This window comes from Pocillopora damicornis, chromosome 7, assembly GCF_964200805.1.
Source record: "Pocillopora damicornis chromosome 7, jaPocDami1.2, whole genome shotgun sequence".
NCBI classification, from domain to species: domain Eukaryota; kingdom Metazoa; phylum Cnidaria; class Anthozoa; order Scleractinia; family Pocilloporidae; genus Pocillopora; species Pocillopora damicornis.
The window spans coordinates 6777479-6794766 of NC_142676.1; the positions used below are offsets into that span (position 1 = coordinate 6777479).

The window sequence follows — 17288 nt, forward strand, 5'->3', positions numbered from 1 at the left end:
CAAAAATTCCCAACCCTAATTCTAGGTTATTGTGTTTCAAGCCACGCGATAAATGGATAATTGTTCTGATCACTGGACCGTGCCTTGTATATTGTGTCTCACAGGGGTAGGGGGCGTGTAGGAAATTTGCAAGTTTCAATCCCTTGATCGCTTGAAACAAAAGCCCTTTGTATCTTTAGTTAGTAAAAGACACACTAGAAAAAGAAAAATGCAAGAAAAGTGCAGGAAAAATATTCCCCTTTAAGCGGCAGAACCGTGGTCTGTTCACAAAAACGTGTAAACTATGAGACTTGGACCCGACCCTTCATAAATTTCCATTGTCGCGCATATATCCTCGCGGTAACGCAAAGGCTTTTCTCGAATCTGTTCGTCACATTTCGCCTTCAGTTTGATTATTCGTCTTTTGCAAACGTGCAGCAATTTACAAACGCAATCACACTTTTTTCTATTGATTTTTTCTGTTTCTAAATAGCCATATACGATACACCAGAAAACATGTTCAACTTTTCAGTATTCGTGACTCTTAGGACGACAGTATTTTTCAAAACCGATTCAATAGTTTACCATATATAGGCATTAAGTTGGCACAGTTTGCAATGCTCCGGAGTTTAGGAAAACGCACAGACTCCGTGCGTGAGACTCCACAGGGGTATTTCTCAGGGGGGAGGGATGGGGAACCAGGGCGGTGTGTTCAAACAAAAGGTTTATTATAAATGCGCTCGAATTAAGAAAGATAAACTAGAAATAATCATGGATCAGCAAAAAGTGCGTTCGATCTAGCGTTTGATTTCGATCTAGCGTTTTTCACCGCGTTAACAAAATCCAGTGAAGCTACGAACATCCAGAACTAAGCGAGTCTGCCCGAGGATAACACTCAGCTAACGAGCCCATTAAGTAATGGGCTCCTGGCCAACAGAATTCACAGCTCTTGTATGATATCGAGGCGAGTGGTCGGCCAGTTTATAAGGCGCCCCAAAACTGAAATGGCAGAGCATCCAGAAAAAAGCGACACGTGTACTAAGCGTCCTCTTAACTTCGAACGCAATAAATGAATAACATTTTAATACTTTGCTTTTTTGAAATATTTCAGTGCCGCAGGTGTTGCTTAAAGATAGCACATTTCTTTGAATAGCTGAGTCTAGAATTTTAGTTCGAGTCTCAAAGTCAACACCCAGTGTATTATTTAGGCAGGGGCGCGCCGTGCCATGCTGCAGTTCAAATGTTGGGTAAAGCGTGGGCCGAGAAAGGCCTGGGTGTTAGTTAAAAAAAGGTCCTTGACGTGAACATGAGTTATTCTAGGCGAAAAAAAATCGCAGATCGTTCGATTCGATTCGAACCGAGTCATCAATACTTGGGACTTTTAACTGAACTCTGCACAGCCCACAACGAAAATTTTTTATTTTCAGACAAGGGAAACTTTTTCGGCGACATGCATCAAGTTCCGACAATTTTACATCAAACGGTCTTGAGGTAGGCCAAGGATTTTATATTTATTATTGTTATCATTAAAATTTTAAACTGGGAGGTACAGACAAAGGATCTTGAACATGTTCCAGGAGCTTGTTTTGTGAGCTTAGTCATATCAGGGTATGATTGGTCAATCGAAAAATTAATGTACAGGGAGAGCCAATTTGCTTTTCTTAAACAAGCATCTCATTAAAAATTATATGATTTCGTACGGATCACAAACGAATTCGCTCGTCAGTGCTCACCAAGAACAGTTAAACACTACAAGATGAAAGTGAGGGTCGCCGCTTTTTTGCTGTTACTTTTCATCGCTCATCATCACGGTAAGAATTTAATGTAAAATGTAGATATAAGCACTGACAGAAAGGCTGGATAGCCATTTCCATACGGTAAATTGCCTTAACGCAGACTGAAGAGGTAAGAGATGTTTACGCTGAGACGAATAAAACGCACCTTACTCGGAAACAAAAGTAATCAGTACGTTTTTTTCTGAGTAAGGTCCTTCTCTCCCGTAAGTCGCTATTTCGACATAACCTCACTCACTAAACATCTTTCCAGAATTGTAGTGCGAGATGAAAATGCAGCTCATTTCATATTTATTCAAAATTTTCATCGCTGGTTATGTCGGGAAATGGTGCTCGCCGACAAAGGAAACTCACGCGTCTGAAGATTTTCACCAGATTTTAATATTTTTTCACTTTGTCGGTACACGTCGTGGTATTCTCTCCTAAATCGATCTTATCTGTCATTCTATCTTTTCTTTTCTCAAGACGAATAGCCTATTTTTACAATCACGTAACATAAAAGGTAACAGAACTCGCTTCCGGTCACGACACTCTCCCCCTATTTGATACCGGAGGTAACAAATACACACAAAAAGAAAATCATTTGTTCAAATTCATTGTTCGTCTTGTCTGGCAATGTCTTTGATACGTTCCGCTGCGGCAACAGCTGCTCTCCTGGGTGTGAATGCCCTGGCTCTGGGGTTGAGGACATTTGACTCTGGGTCTTGAGGCTCCTGATATCGGTCGCATGACAACTCCATGGGGTACAACTGTTGGAGTGCGCGCTCCAGGAACGATTTTCCTGCCCTCAGTCTGGCTGCCCTGACAACACCGTCTCTCCCCTTGATGAGCTTTGCTACAATTCCGAGGTTCCACTTCCCTCTGTTTCTTTCGTCACTTTGGATTAGAACGACGTCTCCGGGTTTAATCTGTGGTTCTTCTTTCTTGTGGTTGAGGTTATGTCTTTCTCTCAAACTCTTGATGTACTCCCCGGTCCATCGGGCCCACAACACATCCTTACAGCGTCGAAGATACTTGGCTCGCTTCCTTAAATCTTTACTCTCGATCGAACCTGGATCATCTTCTGGTAACAGATTGGGCTGGCCAAACATCATGGCATTTGGTGTCAGCGTGGGTAGCTGGACATCGTCTTCCAGATAAGTTAGGGGGCGGTTGTTAAGTGCAACTTCCACATCTAGGAGCACCTCCTCAAACTCGCTCCACGTGAGCCTCGCTCCCCCAACAGACTTGTACAAGGCCCGCTTTACAAGCCCCACCAACCTCTCGTACTGACCGCCCCACCACGGTGCCCTACTCAGGTTGAATTGCCACGTGATCTGTTGGTGTGCCAGGTAATCCTGCATCTTCTCGTCGTTCATGATGCTTCTCAACCATTTCGCCGCCGCAATGAAACTTTTTCCGTTGTCGGAGTACACCTTTTGTGGTCTTCCCCTTCTGGCTATGAACCGTTTCAAGCTTTTAATGAACTCTTCTGTGCTCTGATCGCTTAACAGCTCCAGGTGGATGGCTCTGGTCAGACTACAGGCAAACAACAGGATATAGGCTTTACCTTCCTTCTTCTTACTGATTTTGTATGGTATTGGGCCGGCATAGTCCACGCCCAGTACCTGGAAAGGAACTGAGCCCATGGTGCGGTCAACTGGTAAGTTTCCAGGAGGTGGACTTTGGAATGCCACAGCACGGAACTTTTTACATCCAAAACAACCCCTGATCACTTTCTTGGTTAGCTGCCTCAATCGAGGTATCCAATAGTCACGTCTGATGAAGGCCATCGTGAGTCCAACTCCTCCATGTAAGGTCAGGATATGCACATCTAGAACCAACTTCTCTGTCAACACTGCACTTGATGGTAGATAGATTGGATAGCTTACTTGAATTCTACCACGGCACTCGTACAACTCTTCGTTGTTCTTCTGTAGGTTGAGGGTCAACTTGTCCTCGTTGAACTTTTCCGTCATTTCATAGCTTGCTTGGGCCCTCTTTATCCACCATTGCACCTGCTTGTCCGTCTCAGCTGTTGTTAGAGGACCACTGAGTCGTACTGCTTTCTTCAACTTGCAGTTGTTCAGGAATCTCCTAATCCATGCTGTCACCCGTACCGTTTTCCAGAAACTGTTTTTCTCTAAAACTTCATCGAAGTCATCCTTGGTCTCTGTAGCAGTTGCGAAGATTTCTTTTGCGAGTTTAGCTTCCGCTTCGGTTTCTTTGCTCGGTTCTGTGAATACTTCAGCTGGCCAACGATCAGGCTCTGTCAACCATTTTGGACCCATTAACCACAGCTCTCTCAGCTTGTCCGCTTGGCAACCTCTACTGCCAATATCAGCGGGATTCTGGTCGGTACTAACATGCCTCCAGTGAATGTACTCTTTCTCTCGTATCTTGTTCACTCGGTTGGCCACAAATTGCTTGTAGGCACTCCCTTCTCCTCTGATCCAGTGAAGGGCCACAGTACTACCCAGCCATCCATGGACTGATCTAACTGGCCGGCCTTCTAGGGCGTTCTTCACATTCTCGGCGAGGTTTGCCGCCATGTGCGCAGATACTAATTCCAGTCTAGGAATAGTGAGGCCCTTTTTTGCCAAGCGCGATTTCGCTGCCAGCAATCCTCTGCTCACGCCTGAAGCTTGGTGAACCACTGCATATACCACAGCTGCTGATCCTGCCCAACTTGTGTCTCCAAACGCGTGTAAATCGATTGCTTCAATGGTTTCTTGCAAGCCTGCTAAACTGCGTGGGAATTGAAGGTGGTCTGGGAGGTTTTTCTGGAACTTTTGCCATTGCCTTCTGATGTTTTCGGGTACGCTTTGGTCCCATGGAAGGTGTTGGTCACAAACTTCTCGATACAAGAACTTCCCCACGAGGGATACTGGTGACGCTAGGCCAAGAGGGTCGTAAATTGAAGCGAGGAACCGCAACATTTCCCTCTTAGTCACTTCTGGGGGTGCTTCTGGAAACTTCACAGCAATGGTGTCCTCCGTCTTGTCCCATGGTAGCCCCAACATCTTGGTTTCTCCGGTTTTAACTCCAAGTTGTTCCTTGGCATAACTTTGTCTCTCGTCTTCCGACTTCGGTTCTTTGTTCGTTTCCAGATCTGGCTCGTTGGAATGCCACTTGTGTAGTTCGAACTGCGCCTCCCCAAAAACTGCAACAGCTGTTTCTTTTAGTTTGCGCACCTTGTCTTTGGTTTCTCCACCGGTAATGACATCGTCCACGTACAGGCTCTTTTTGATCTCTTCCACTTCTTTTGGGTATCTTTCTTTTAGGCTTTCCAGGTGTTGCTGCAGTGTTCCCCCTAACAAAAACGGTGACTGCACCAGGCCAAACAATGCACGGGTAAATCTCAACACTTCCACATTTGATACATCTCTGTTCTTTATCCAGTGGAATCTTAAAGCATCTCGATCTTCTAGTCGAATACGTACTTGCAGGAAGGCCTGCTTAAGGTCACCTGCCAACGCCACTGGCTTCAGACGGTTTCTTATTAGCACATCCCACAGCAGGTTCTGAAGGGGTGGCCCCGTCTCCAAACAATCGTTAAGGGAGGGACTCTTCTCATTTGATCTCGCTGACGCATCGAACACGATTCTCAGCTTGGTGGATTCTGCTGACTCTCTGATGACAGGCTTGTGTGGGATGTAGAACTCTCTTCCCACTGGGTCTGAAGACACCTTCTCTACGATCCCTTTCGCCAACTGATCTTGAATGACTTCGTCATACTGGGCCAGAAGGTTGGGCTCTTTCTGTAATTTCTTTATCAGGCTTTCGAGTCTTCGTAGACTTCCACACTCGTTGTTTGGGAAGAGATCATGACCATGTTTCCATAGTAGCCCTGTCTCATACCATCCTTCATCGCTTCGTCTGAGTTGCTCTTTAAAATCGTCGTACACTGTTTGCTGATCACCATTTGGCCTGTCCTCAAGGCCCAACACGTCAAGACTACACAGCTGGTCGTAATCAGTGGACGACGTTCTGGTGAGATAAACACTGCTCAGGTGTGCTTCCTTTCCGGCCGACATCATCGTCCAGCCTAAAGTGGTTAGCTCAGCTATGGGTTCTCCGGCCTTTCCAATTCTTGGTTTTGTGTCGGTCTTTATCCGCGAGTATTCACTAGCCCCCAGTATCAGATGGATGGGTAGTTCCGATTTCGTGTCTCCATCATCCATGACTACTCCTTCGAGGTGGGTGAACTGGTTGATCTTTTCCGAATATCTTGGGTTGGGCACCGACAGTAGGACACTTTTATCGACTTTGCTCACTGTGGTTGCCATCTCGAAACTCCCATGGGTGTTTGCAATCTTAACGTTGTATTGTTGAATCTTCTGGTTTGTCGAACACATCATCATGTCAATTCTCTTGTGCTCTATTCTTGACGGTTGCTTTCCAAGTCGTTTGACAAGTGCTGCTGAGGCATACGAGCTTCCCGCCCCAGTGTCCAGTAACGCGCGGCATGTTACGCCGTCCACATTGACAACCACGATTGGGTAAATGACTGCTCCTTCACTGGTGGCTAGCAACATCTGCTGGGAATCTCTGTCACATATTGAAGTATGATGTCTGCCGTTGCACTTCTGACAACTTCTCACAATACGACACTCAGCAGCTCGGTGTTTGTTACCAGTGCAGTTGAAACATAAACCTTTCTCACTGAGGTGCTTTCTTCTCTGTGCCACACCCACTATCTTGTCACAGTCGAGGGACTTGTGTCCGCTAGATTTGCAATAAACGCATGGTCTCGGTTTCCACTCGTCTTGCCTCGAGTTAAACAATTTGTCTCGGGATTTAGGCGGCAGGGTTCTGCCACTGCTTGGTTCTTCGGATGAAGGCAACGGATTTCTTTCGCACCACTTTCGAAGTGACTCTAACATCTGAGGAAATCCCCACTCTTGCCAGTTGTCGTCCAAACGGACAAGGTCAGCCCTGATGTCAGGTAGTTTGTCCAAGGTAACTCGAACGTAGCCATTTATCTCTTGAATTTTTCCCATGGTTTCCAGTGCTTGAGCATTAGTTGACAGCTTCTCGTAGAATGGGTGTATTTTTGCTGGCTGAGATCCCTGTATGGTGGGTAAGGAAATAATACACTGCATGTGCGCGTTGGACACTTCGCTCGGTTTCCCGTACTTTGCTGTCAGAATGCTTTTAGCTCGTCCGTAGCCTTCTGTATTGTAAGGCAAGCCATCTACCGATGCACGAACTTTGGGGGTGAGAAGCTCTTTGAGGTATGAAAATTTCGCTACTTGTGTAATACTAGCCTTATCGATTTCAGTTTCGAATTGGCTCCAAAACCTCAACCAGTCGAGGTGGGTTCCTTGAAATTTAGTGATGGTTAACTTGGGTAACTTGGCGCCACTCTCCTTTAGAGATTTGTTTCGATCCTCTTCTAATTTCTTTTCGTGGTCGCGTTTGACCTTCAATTTTGCCTCCTCGAATTTCAACTCTTCTTCGTAACGACGATTCCTTTTCTCCTCTTCTTTCTTTTCCTCCTCGTCTCTCAATTCGCGTAAAGCCTCCTCTCGTAGATTCCTTGCCTCTACTCTCACATTATCGGCGAGTTTTTCGAATACGTCGACTTGCCCTTCGATTTCCAATGTCCATTCTCTCACGTCGTTCGGGTTGTCTCCTTGCTCTATTTTTAGCGCTTGTATTTGAACCTTCTGTTCATGAACGCCGTCTAGCTGTTTTTCCAAATCCTTTTGCAATCGCTCTAACGCTTTCAGTTCTTTCTTCTCTCGAATTCTAGGTACTTCTTCGGTCGTGAATTTCAACATTCGGAGCTTTGCGTCGATCTTTTTCACCGCTTGCTCAAGCTCAGCCATTTGTTGTTTTTGATAAAACCACGCGGTCAGTGTGATTTCTGTGATGAATTTTCTGTTTCTTTTAAGCCGTGTCCTGGCAGGGTCGCCACTTTTGTCGGGAAATGGTGCTCGCCGACAAAGGAAACTCACGCGTCTGAAGATTTTCACCAGATTTTAATATTTTTTCACTTTGTCGGTACACGTCGTGGTATTCTCTCCTAAATCGATCTTATCTGTCATTCTATCTTTTCTTTTCTCAAGACGAATAGCCTATTTTTACAATCACGTAACATAAAAGGTAACAGAACTCGCTTCCGGTCACGACAGTTATTCTGGTAATTGCTCTTAAGTCATGATGTGAAATAGGCCTACAGGCAGTGATAAGAGCTGGATAGGTATCAAGTTACAATAAAGTCCCGCATGTACATGTAAACACTAACATACACTTACTCGGCAGTGAAGTGATTTGTGTACTCTTTCTTGTGAATTCAGGGTTATCTACACAAAGCCCCTCTTAATTTCTCTGCAGAATATGATCTAAAGCAGTGAAAGTTGAAATATGTTCTTATGGGCAACCAGAATTTCAAAGTGTCCAGAATTAATACTTTATGCAAAGCCTTCATGATTGTTGAAATAGATTTCATAACGCCGGGGTAATTATTCCTGCCCGGTATGAGGATTTTTATCTGCTTTTTTCCTTTTAACTAGGCTAAAAGACATCTATAAAATTGATCAGCAATTTCTAACCAGGTTAAGAAAACAAAAATTATTCTAACTTCTGCAATAACCAAGATCTATCGCGATAATTTAAGAAACGTTTGCAACCGCCATATAAAATTCATTTTAAAAATTCGAAATTAAATATTTGAAAGTTCATCTAGTATTTTTTTGTTGTCAGCCACCGGTTAATTCATTGTAATGCAAATTCTTAATCTTGATGAACCTTAAAATCGCTCAGCACCATAACTACTTTAAAAAAATGTAATAAATTGATTGCGTCCCTTTCCAACCGAAAAAACAGCATAAGTGTTAGCCTGCATGTGCGAGTCCTGCATATTAGGTCTGTTGCTTCGCAATTCTACAGTTTTTGTTTTTAGTACGAGAACTCTGCCCTAAGAAAGCGGTTATGCATGCAAATGGTAATATATGTTTAGAATATTTTGATGAACCACCCAAAACGTGAGATTGTTCAAGCTATGCAATGATTTACAGTACCATTTTTAAATGATCTGCTCTCAAGATTGTATATGGTGTCAAGTGGCGAATTTTATCAGCTGGTTGAATGAGGCGGGCTGCCTTAGGTTTACTGAGATCTCAATTAAATGCGCAAAAGTTCGGATGTGGGCGTTGAAATATAAATAATGAACCACAGGTTTGAAGAAGAAACGAATAACATCATCACTGGTTAGTCTGGGGCGGGATCGTTGATTTTTTTTGCTTTCTTTGGCTCGGCCAGAGTTCAAGTTTTTCATCCTAATTCATTTTCTCAGGCGGTTTATTCAGTTCCCAATAGGCTTGTACGACTGATAATTATGTTTAATCACCAACTCTAATGACACTACAACTCACTATTTATGAGAAAAATTCTCAGTACTTTCTATGTAAAATCTTGAATAATGTGTAACCGTGAAGAGTTTGAAAGGAAAATGAATAATGCCAGTACATATCTAAGGAATAATAAATGATTCCGAGTGCAAGTATTCAGCTTCCACTCCTTCAGTTTAATTCACACTGAGTCCATTCCCTTTTTCTCTTTTCAAGGCCGCTCATTTAAAATTGATAATATTTATCACATTACGCACGAAAATCAAGATTCGTATGCTATAGATCGGGGCCCAGTTGTATAAAGGACGGATAATGCTATCCAACGGATCATCGGATAAATTGCTATCCGGTCGATAAGTGATAGCAAATCATATTCTATTATCCACCGTATAGAGATTTATCTGGTGAATAGCGTTATCCAATCTTTGAACAACCGGGGCGGCTATTTAATATGTACTTGTCGGTGAGTTGTGCTCATTCACTGCCTCCGTTGTCGGCTGTGTCATGAGAGTTTTAAGAGGCCACGCTCATCCAAAGTGCTTCAATATACAAAATACTAATGGTCAAAATTTCTTAACTTGATTTTCTTAGTATCAAGTCTGGAATGTAATGCTTGTACAAGTTCAACCTCGTGGGACGATTGTAAAGTTTCACAGGAAAAGTGTCTTCCCCAACAAAACCAATGCATCAAGGTCTACTTTAAGTATGGCGGAAGTGAAATATTCTCCAAGGGCTGTGCTCATAAGCTCTCTTGTGGAAGCTCAGAAAATCCTATCTGTGGAGAAGCCGCTGGCTCTGATTTTACTTGTGATATCACCTGTTGCAATGACAAAGACAACTGTAACGCAGGCTCAGCCCTATCTTTCAGCAGTTTCTTATTCTTGGCATGCGCATCGGCGTCATTAATGTTTTACGTGAAATTTTGACATTACAGCTCAGTTGCATGTTCAGGTTTTGGGAATATTTGTTTTCAGATGATAGGGTTGAGTAAATTTAAAAAAGAAAAAAAAAACGTTTTGTGTTGTATAACAATTTCTTACGATTGATAACGTTTGATTTTTAGAGGCTCAGAAAACCTCAGGCTTGTTTGTTATCACGTATGGACATCTCAGAAAAATATCAATTTATGCTACCAGCACTCCAAACGCTGGGTTGTTTATTTTACAAATTCTCTTTTAGTCTCAATATGAGAAGGGACTAGTATTCACTTCTCAATCAACAGACTGATTAAACAGGATTTTTGTTTAAAAAAACGGTGTTGGAGTGAGAGGGTGATTTGGTAAAAACATATAAGATAAAATTCCTATTTATGTTCAAGTATGACCTTCTAGTCTTCATTTATGCCGGAGCTTAGTTAATTCACCATTCAGCAGAATGGCCATCTTTCCAGAAGCTGCAAGTAAGTCCATTATCTCTGGAGGACGCACGTTTCTCAGCGAGAAGATTTGAGACGAGTCGGGGAAAGTTTTGCTGGGGTCTGGCACTAATAATGGCTTCTAGGGCTTAGAGTTTCGGTTTTAGACACGGCTTTTGGATAGCTCAAAATACATGATATTGATCGATTCAGGCCGTAAGAATTTGCTTAATTAGTCTAATGAAAAACGAGAAGCATAACAACGAGGTCATTCAATAAATCATACCCCTGCGTAAGGCATGCTCCGGAAGCGAAACCCAAACTTTTTTTCGATCTAGGAAAATGCTTTCGTGCGGACTATTCAAAATTATTGTCAGGAAGTGTCACGTCACATAACTATACTTAGTTTAAGAGATGACTAGCCGTGTGTTTTGTTCAGGCAAGTCAAGTTTTGAGTGTCGATGATGACAGCTTGAATAATTCCTCAGTGGATGACTTCCGTTTCTATGCCTGGCTCTAATTGGCTGAAAATAACAGCATGAAAGTTATGACATCAATAGATGATACTAACGTAGTGACCTTTGGTAGGAAACCTGAAGCTTTTTTTCCTCATTCACCTTCATTCATCGCTGTCGTCTTTCTATTTCCTTTTTTCTTCTCTCAACTGAGGAGTCATTCTTCTTGCCTTTTCTTACTCAAGCAAGACCGTAGAAAATTCTGCGGAAGATTTAATATTTTTGTGAGCCTAAAACTAAAATCTGATGCATGCATGCTGTTTTTAACTCCTATCAAAATGCTTTCTTACCTACATCAGAGGTATAGGATTACACGACCAACGATGACGAACTTCCGAATGTCTTTTCTGCTTTCGACGATCTTGAACTGATTACCCCGACAGAAATTTTAAAGAGCTTTAGCATGACGTCAGTAGGCATGAAGAGAGTTGTATAAATGCAGCGCGGATTGTTCAGTCCTTTACGTTACTAGGTACCGGCGATCCTCTAGCTTTGCATCTTGAAGGATCTGCTCCCTGATCGGTTAACATACATCTGATCGAAATGAAACTGTGGCTAGCTAGTGTATGCGCTCTCTTCATTTCGCTTTCAACTGGTAAGTGAACATGTCCCACAGGGAATGGTTCTGACATTTTTCTCCCAGTTCATGCTTGGTAGTTTTTGATCATTTTTCGCAAATGCTCTTTCCCCATTTATTGACCTTGCAGACATAACGCGAGGCGGAACTCGCAACTTAAAGAGGAAAATGTGTCTATGTTCATGTAGTGAATAGAGCGCCGACGACAAAGTTTTGAAGTGAAATAATGAGTTTGAATTTGTGATTTTCAGATATATAACCGGCGTCGTGTAGTGATTTATTTTTATCAGAAGTTAGTTCGCGTAAAGGTTAAAATTTAAGTAAAGAGCGTTTTAGTCTAACAGAGGAGTATTACAGTTCCCTGAACAAACTATTAATAGTTGCCACTTACTGTTCCCTGAACAGTTCCATAATAGAATACTGGGTGGGATGGAATCGTTGTACTATGATGTCAAAAATTAATAAGATCAAAAACTTGATTGAATAGCTTTGTCCAAACTCAATTTATTTGCATGTTGCTTAAATTTTCTTCTTAGGGAAGAGAAACGCAACAATTTAACATTCATGCAATATTTTCAGTTCTAGCTCTCAAATGCCAAGAATGTGCAGACATCTCAGGATACCCATCATCATTCAGTTCGTGCACCAGTCAGGATATCAAATCCATCGAATGCACTTCTCCAGGCTTTGATAGCTGTATGACTTTCAAAATGACCGTGCAAGTACCTGGGGGAGATCCACTCAACGCGGAGATGAGGAATTGCAGCTCCAGGAGCTTGTTTTGTGACAAGAACAGCAACCTTGATTGTAAGCGAATATTTGCTGCGACAATCTTGAGATCGGTGCTCCTTTCTTCACTCCCCCCCCCTACCCCCTCCCCTCCCCCCTCATGATGCATGGAAGGGATTTAATAAGCTTTCAGACTTATAGCAGTGGGACACACCGTCAATCATTTTATGATTTTCAATGAAATTCGTTGTAGCTAGTGAAAAAGAAAATGTCAATGAGCCTAGCAAAAGCACATCTAGACGATAATGCTCGAGAAATATTACATCATAATTGGAGTCTACTTGTCGCACGAAGAGTCAATTGTTTCCTGTCAACATCAATACGGAAAATTAAACTTTTCCAAATTTGTCTTCTTAAAGCGTATCCGTTTTTCCTTAGGTAATTTTAATCCCGAAGCTACTCCAGCTGTTCCTGGATATAGAGTTTCGTTCGCAAATCTATTCGGGAGTATGACGGTGAACTGCAAGTCCTCAAAGGGTCAAATGATTAAGCCCCAATCTTCTCTACTAAACTTACCTTAGCGTGATGTTTTCTTTGCAGTGTGCAAACTTACCAACGACAGTACTGGTGGCATGTTGACTTCATGTTCCACAGTCTGCTGTGAAGGTGACATGTGTAACAAAGGTCCTGCCCGCCCTTGGAGTCTTCGAGGATTACTTCGCGGATTAAACTAAATGAAATTGACAATTTGTGATTTTTAATAAATTTCCAAGTCATGATATTTTTGTAGAATAAATGTTCTCCGCATCATTTTTTAGCAGTAAAGTACAAGATTAATTGTAAACGCCTCTGCCACGAAGAGGAAAATAATGATAGAAATAGTATTTTTAGAAAATAATTTTTATAAGGACTTTGGCAAAGCGAATAGAAATAAAAAGACACCTTATTGCATAGCCTAGTTTTTGTCTTTGCAGACGTTTCGGAAGAGAACCGCTTTTCTTTCAATAAATGCATTATGCTAATGCTGACAACGTTGTTCACGGATTAACAGTTTGTCCCAGTCTTTTGGGAGATCATTACATTCTTCTTTGTTGTTAAGTTTTGGCCTCCTTTTTCAGCTCATTCATGCTGAAAGCAATGATTGAGTGTAGCAGTTGTTGATGGAAGTTGTCGACCGTGGACGGAAGTTGCGTCTTGGACTGTAAACGGAAGTAGTCTTGCATGTTACTCTCCCCACTTAGTGAAAGTTAAAATTAATTTCAATGAAGCTCAGAAGCTCACGTGGAAAGAAATAAAATGTTTGTATGGTTTGAAAACAATAATAACCTCAAATCACATTTCCGAACTTCTAAAAATGCAACTTGAGTCGAAAAGCCGCAATGTTCACACCTAGGGGACCCGTAGCGGGTTCATTTCAAAACACGCTGTGACCACGCAGAAGAGCATCAGCATCAGAGGCAGCCATATCGGTAAGCCGCGCATTTGCGTTCGTCTTCATTTGGTATGAAGTAATCATTGCTCTATCATTGTGCTTGTCCTCGGGAGCTCTTTAACATACAGTCAACAAATCATCAATAATAACGGCCAAGATAGTCTAAAATTTTTCTTTCGAGCTCCATTATTGCGGTCCTGACTTGAGGCTCGCTAAAACAAAACAGCAACACCAACTGGTCAGTACAAAATGCAGACTGCAGACTTGGTACAAAATGCAGACTGAGAATTTACACTTCGTCTGATACGTGATAACATGTCACTTTACAACTTAACGCGCGTCACGCAATCGCTTTTCCGCGATCATCTTTTACGATTATTTTTACTATTGTGGAATATTCCTTGCCCGTTTCTTGATCACAGGCGTTCTTAATATAATTTCAAGCCTTCCTAGAATCTTCACTTTGCGCGCGAGTTGATCGGTGTGATGTCTGTACAGAATTTACCAACTTAATGAAAGTGGATGTAAATGAAGATGTAAATAAGATGTCACTATCGAATATTTAACATGCGCAATATTCGAGAAACACTTGACAGCTTTGCACGTGGTCCATACATTTCATCTTTTTAACCGATATATGTTCACTTTGTTGACAAAAATGTGGACCGGGACCAAAACTTTTCCCTCGACAAGATATATTTTCAACGTTCAGTGGTGTTCACACACTGAATTTCATCGGCCCACATGAGGAACCATCGAATTTTTATGGGGAAAAGCGAAGCGTTGCTTTCGTGACTAGCCATTTGATTACTTTTCTGGTGGTTTTATCTCTCGTCTGTTTGGTGACTACGCAAATATTGATATGTGAAAATCAGACTATATGAAGGCTTGAAATTCTATTACGAACGATTGTGACCGCTTTGTTAAAAACAAAAGATATCAGCGTGACCCCTGTAGTTATTATCGCTCTATCCTGATTGGCAACTGAAAGTAAGGCGTGTGATAAAATATTTCAATTTCAGACTGAAAAGAAAAACAAAAACGTTACTTTTTGCTTGTTTAAGTCTACTGAGTGCAAGAACGTTTGATATCTAGATAAGATCTTTCTAGAGCCAAAGGCATTTGAACCGTCATCATGATGAAACTGTTGCTCGGTGGAGCCTTCCTTCTTTGCCTTCTTCTTCCAGCCGGTAAGTGATCACAGCAACTATGTCAATGCATAAACAGACTCGTATTTCGGTGCGTCCTTTGAGTTTGAGATCATTCACTTCTGCTGTTTGTGCAGAATCATTCAGCGCTTTCGTTAAACTTTATCGTGATTACGATGGACTCTTCTTACTCGGTAGAAAGCTTTCTTACAATCATTTATGCAGTCGTTTACTGATCATAGTCGTCAACTCATTACATCTGTTCAAGGTTTGCACAGTGTTAAAAATTCACTAGGATAATATATTCATCTGTTCGAAAAAGTCTCAGGAATGTGTGCGATGTTCTTGTGGAAATGAAAGACGATTCTACTAGAATATCAGGCAGGGGTTCATGGCTTTAGAACAGCAAAATTCGATATGAGAGTATCGGAAAGCACAGTTTTGATACTTAACGAAATAGCCGCGTGTGCTAACCAAGGAAGCCTCATGTTAGATATTCAAGCTGTTGTATTGACATGAATAATGTACATTATGCCTTGATATCATACGAAGGTGTCCAATCTCAGGAACATGTGCGATGTTCTGAAGGAAATGAAAAGCGATTTTATAAGACTACCGGACTGGAGTTTAAGACTTTTAAGAGTTTAATTCGGTATAAGAAAATTGGAAATCGTAGTTACAATATTAAAATAAACAGCCGCGTAGGCTCACCCGTAGAGCCACATGTTGAAGATGCAAGCTGTTGTATCGACATGAATAATATTTATTATGACTTGATATTGTATGATAGTCCCCTTATGAAGGACAGACGCAATGGCGTGAACAGGGCCGGAATTCCAGAAAAATTGCCGCACAGAAAATACAGAACGACGGTTATACGATGAAATACATATTAATTGAGTTAGGTAAGACCAGACGGGGAAAGTATCTGGCTCTCGATTATCACGCACAGACCTTGCTGTGCTCAGTCCTTAAGGTGTAACTGCACAAAATGTTTTCCTATTTAGCCCTACCACTCAGTCAATAATTTTCCTTTTTCGTTTCCTTTCCTCGCAGTGTCGAGTCTAAACTGCTATGTATGCAGCTCATCCAAATCATGGACAGACTGTACGATGAAAAGCCACCAGTGTCCGTCTGGTTATGATAGGTGTAGTAAGGTGTATCTCAGGACCGGCAGCCTCGAGTCTTTCAGAAAGTATTGCGTCCCCAAGGCGAGGTGTACTCAGAAGACGGACTTTACCTGCAAGACCGCTGTTGGATCAAGTTCTTTCGAGTGCGACGTCACATGTTGCGATGGTGACCACTGTAACACTGGCTCAGCTATGTTAATCAGTATTACCCTCTTGCTGACATGCGGATTGGCGTCTCTGTGGATTGTTGTCAAAGACTGACATTCATTTGTGCTGTGACATGAGGAAATATATGTGCGCCTCCTTTAATTTTAGGAAGAAATGAAAGATGTGATTATAACGTAGCTTCTCTTGACAGTCTCAATACATTTACTTTGAGAAGGAGCCCGCTTTAACAATAAAATGTTTTTGTGTGTTTTATATGAATGATATGTTGTAGGTTTTTATCATGTTTCTTTCAAACAACTTCCAACCTGTGCAATATCACAATTCGATAACAGACACACCGGACACTGTTACGATTGCACAAAGCCTTTAAGGATCCCGCTACTTGTGGCGACAAACCCCTCAAAGGACATTTTAAGAAAATCAGTTGATCCCCCACCCTCCCCCCTCCCCCTTCCTTATCATCAAGGTATCACGGTCTTGACGAGTTACAACTTATCTGCAAGGATTCACTCGTTGATTAGCCCACCGATTAGGTTCGAAAGATTTCCCTCTAGCGCCTAGGAAATGATACGAGCAATCGCCTGAACTACCTTAATTTTTGAAGGTCCGTTATAGTTTCCTTTTTTCGCAGAAATGTTTAAACTTCATCAAAAAGATTTTCAATACTGGCAAATGGGATCTGATTGGCTGATTTACGGGCACTGATATCAGTGAATTGTTACCACCTGCTCATCCGGATGTGTCACTGCTCGAAATCGTGCCGCGTATGCTCATTGTCGTAGTTCAGTCAGTTTTAATCTAGATGGAGCACAGGCAGCCCAAGCTCCAGCTGTGAGATGATCATTTTGCACAATAATAACAGCGAGGCTCAGTTTAAAAAGGAGGCAGGGTTACAAGCTAGTTTTCAAAGGTCGTGTGTCAAGGTTGATGTGTACGCGGGCTGTTAGAATAAGTTAAGTAAATTTTATTTCGAAAGTTTCCAATTTTTGGAAGGTCAGTAAGGTAGTACAGATATTTATTATTCATTATAAATAATTGTTAAAAATGACCCGTTTTTATTTTTCCCTTGATAGAAGTGACTTTAAGATGCAACTCTTGCCCGTCCCAATTTTCGTGGGATAATTGC

At 42.0% G+C, this 17288-nt stretch overlaps 3 protein-coding genes across 3 annotated transcripts; 2 read left to right on the forward strand and 1 right to left on the reverse strand.

Moving 5' to 3' along the window:
* Positions 1-2131: 2131 nt before the first annotated feature.
* On the reverse strand, positions 2132-7814 carry LOC149042287 (uncharacterized). The gene has a single exon (XM_089212807.1). It carries the CDS (start codon positions 7583-7585, stop codon positions 2366-2368), a length of 5220 nt encoding a protein of 1739 aa, XP_089068933.1. The 5' UTR covers positions 7586-7814; the 3' UTR covers positions 2132-2365.
* Positions 7815-11440: 3626 nt separating this feature from the next.
* Positions 11441-13235, forward strand: LOC113681158 (uncharacterized). Its single transcript, XM_089212808.1, has 3 exons — positions 11441-11573; positions 12135-12362; positions 12885-13235. Exons 1-3 carry the CDS (start codon positions 11522-11524, stop codon positions 13016-13018), a joined length of 414 nt encoding a protein of 137 aa, XP_089068934.1. The 5' UTR covers positions 11441-11521; the 3' UTR covers positions 13019-13235.
* Positions 13236-14105: 870 nt separating this feature from the next.
* On the forward strand, positions 14106-16420 carry LOC149042288 (uncharacterized). Its single transcript, XM_089212809.1, has 2 exons — positions 14106-14906; positions 15921-16420. The coding sequence occupies exons 1-2, from the start codon at positions 14852-14854 to the stop codon at positions 16253-16255; spliced, it is 390 nt and encodes a 129-aa protein (XP_089068935.1). The 5' UTR covers positions 14106-14851; the 3' UTR covers positions 16256-16420.
* Positions 16421-17288: the final 868 nt, after the last annotated feature.

Bases quoted from the DNA above. Each gene is read 5' to 3' on its own strand.
- LOC149042287 (XM_089212807.1), bottom strand. From the start codon at position 7,585: ATGGCTGAGCTTGAGCAAGCGGTGAAAAAGATCGACGCAAAGCTCCGA.
- LOC113681158 (XM_089212808.1), top strand. From the start codon at position 11,522: ATGAAACTGTGGCTAGCTAGTGTATGCGCTCTCTTCATTTCGCTTTCA. The intron at 11,574-12,134 runs GTAAGTGAACAT...CAATATTTTCAG, and splicing joins CTTCATTTCGCTTTCAACTG to TTCTAGCTCTCAAATGCCAA. The intron at 12,363-12,884 runs GTAAGCGAATAT...TTTTCTTTGCAG, and splicing joins CAAGAACAGCAACCTTGATT to TGTGCAAACTTACCAACGAC.
- LOC149042288 (XM_089212809.1), top strand. From the start codon at position 14,852: ATGATGAAACTGTTGCTCGGTGGAGCCTTCCTTCTTTGCCTTCTTCTT. The intron at 14,907-15,920 runs GTAAGTGATCAC...CTTTCCTCGCAG, and splicing joins TTGCCTTCTTCTTCCAGCCG to TGTCGAGTCTAAACTGCTAT.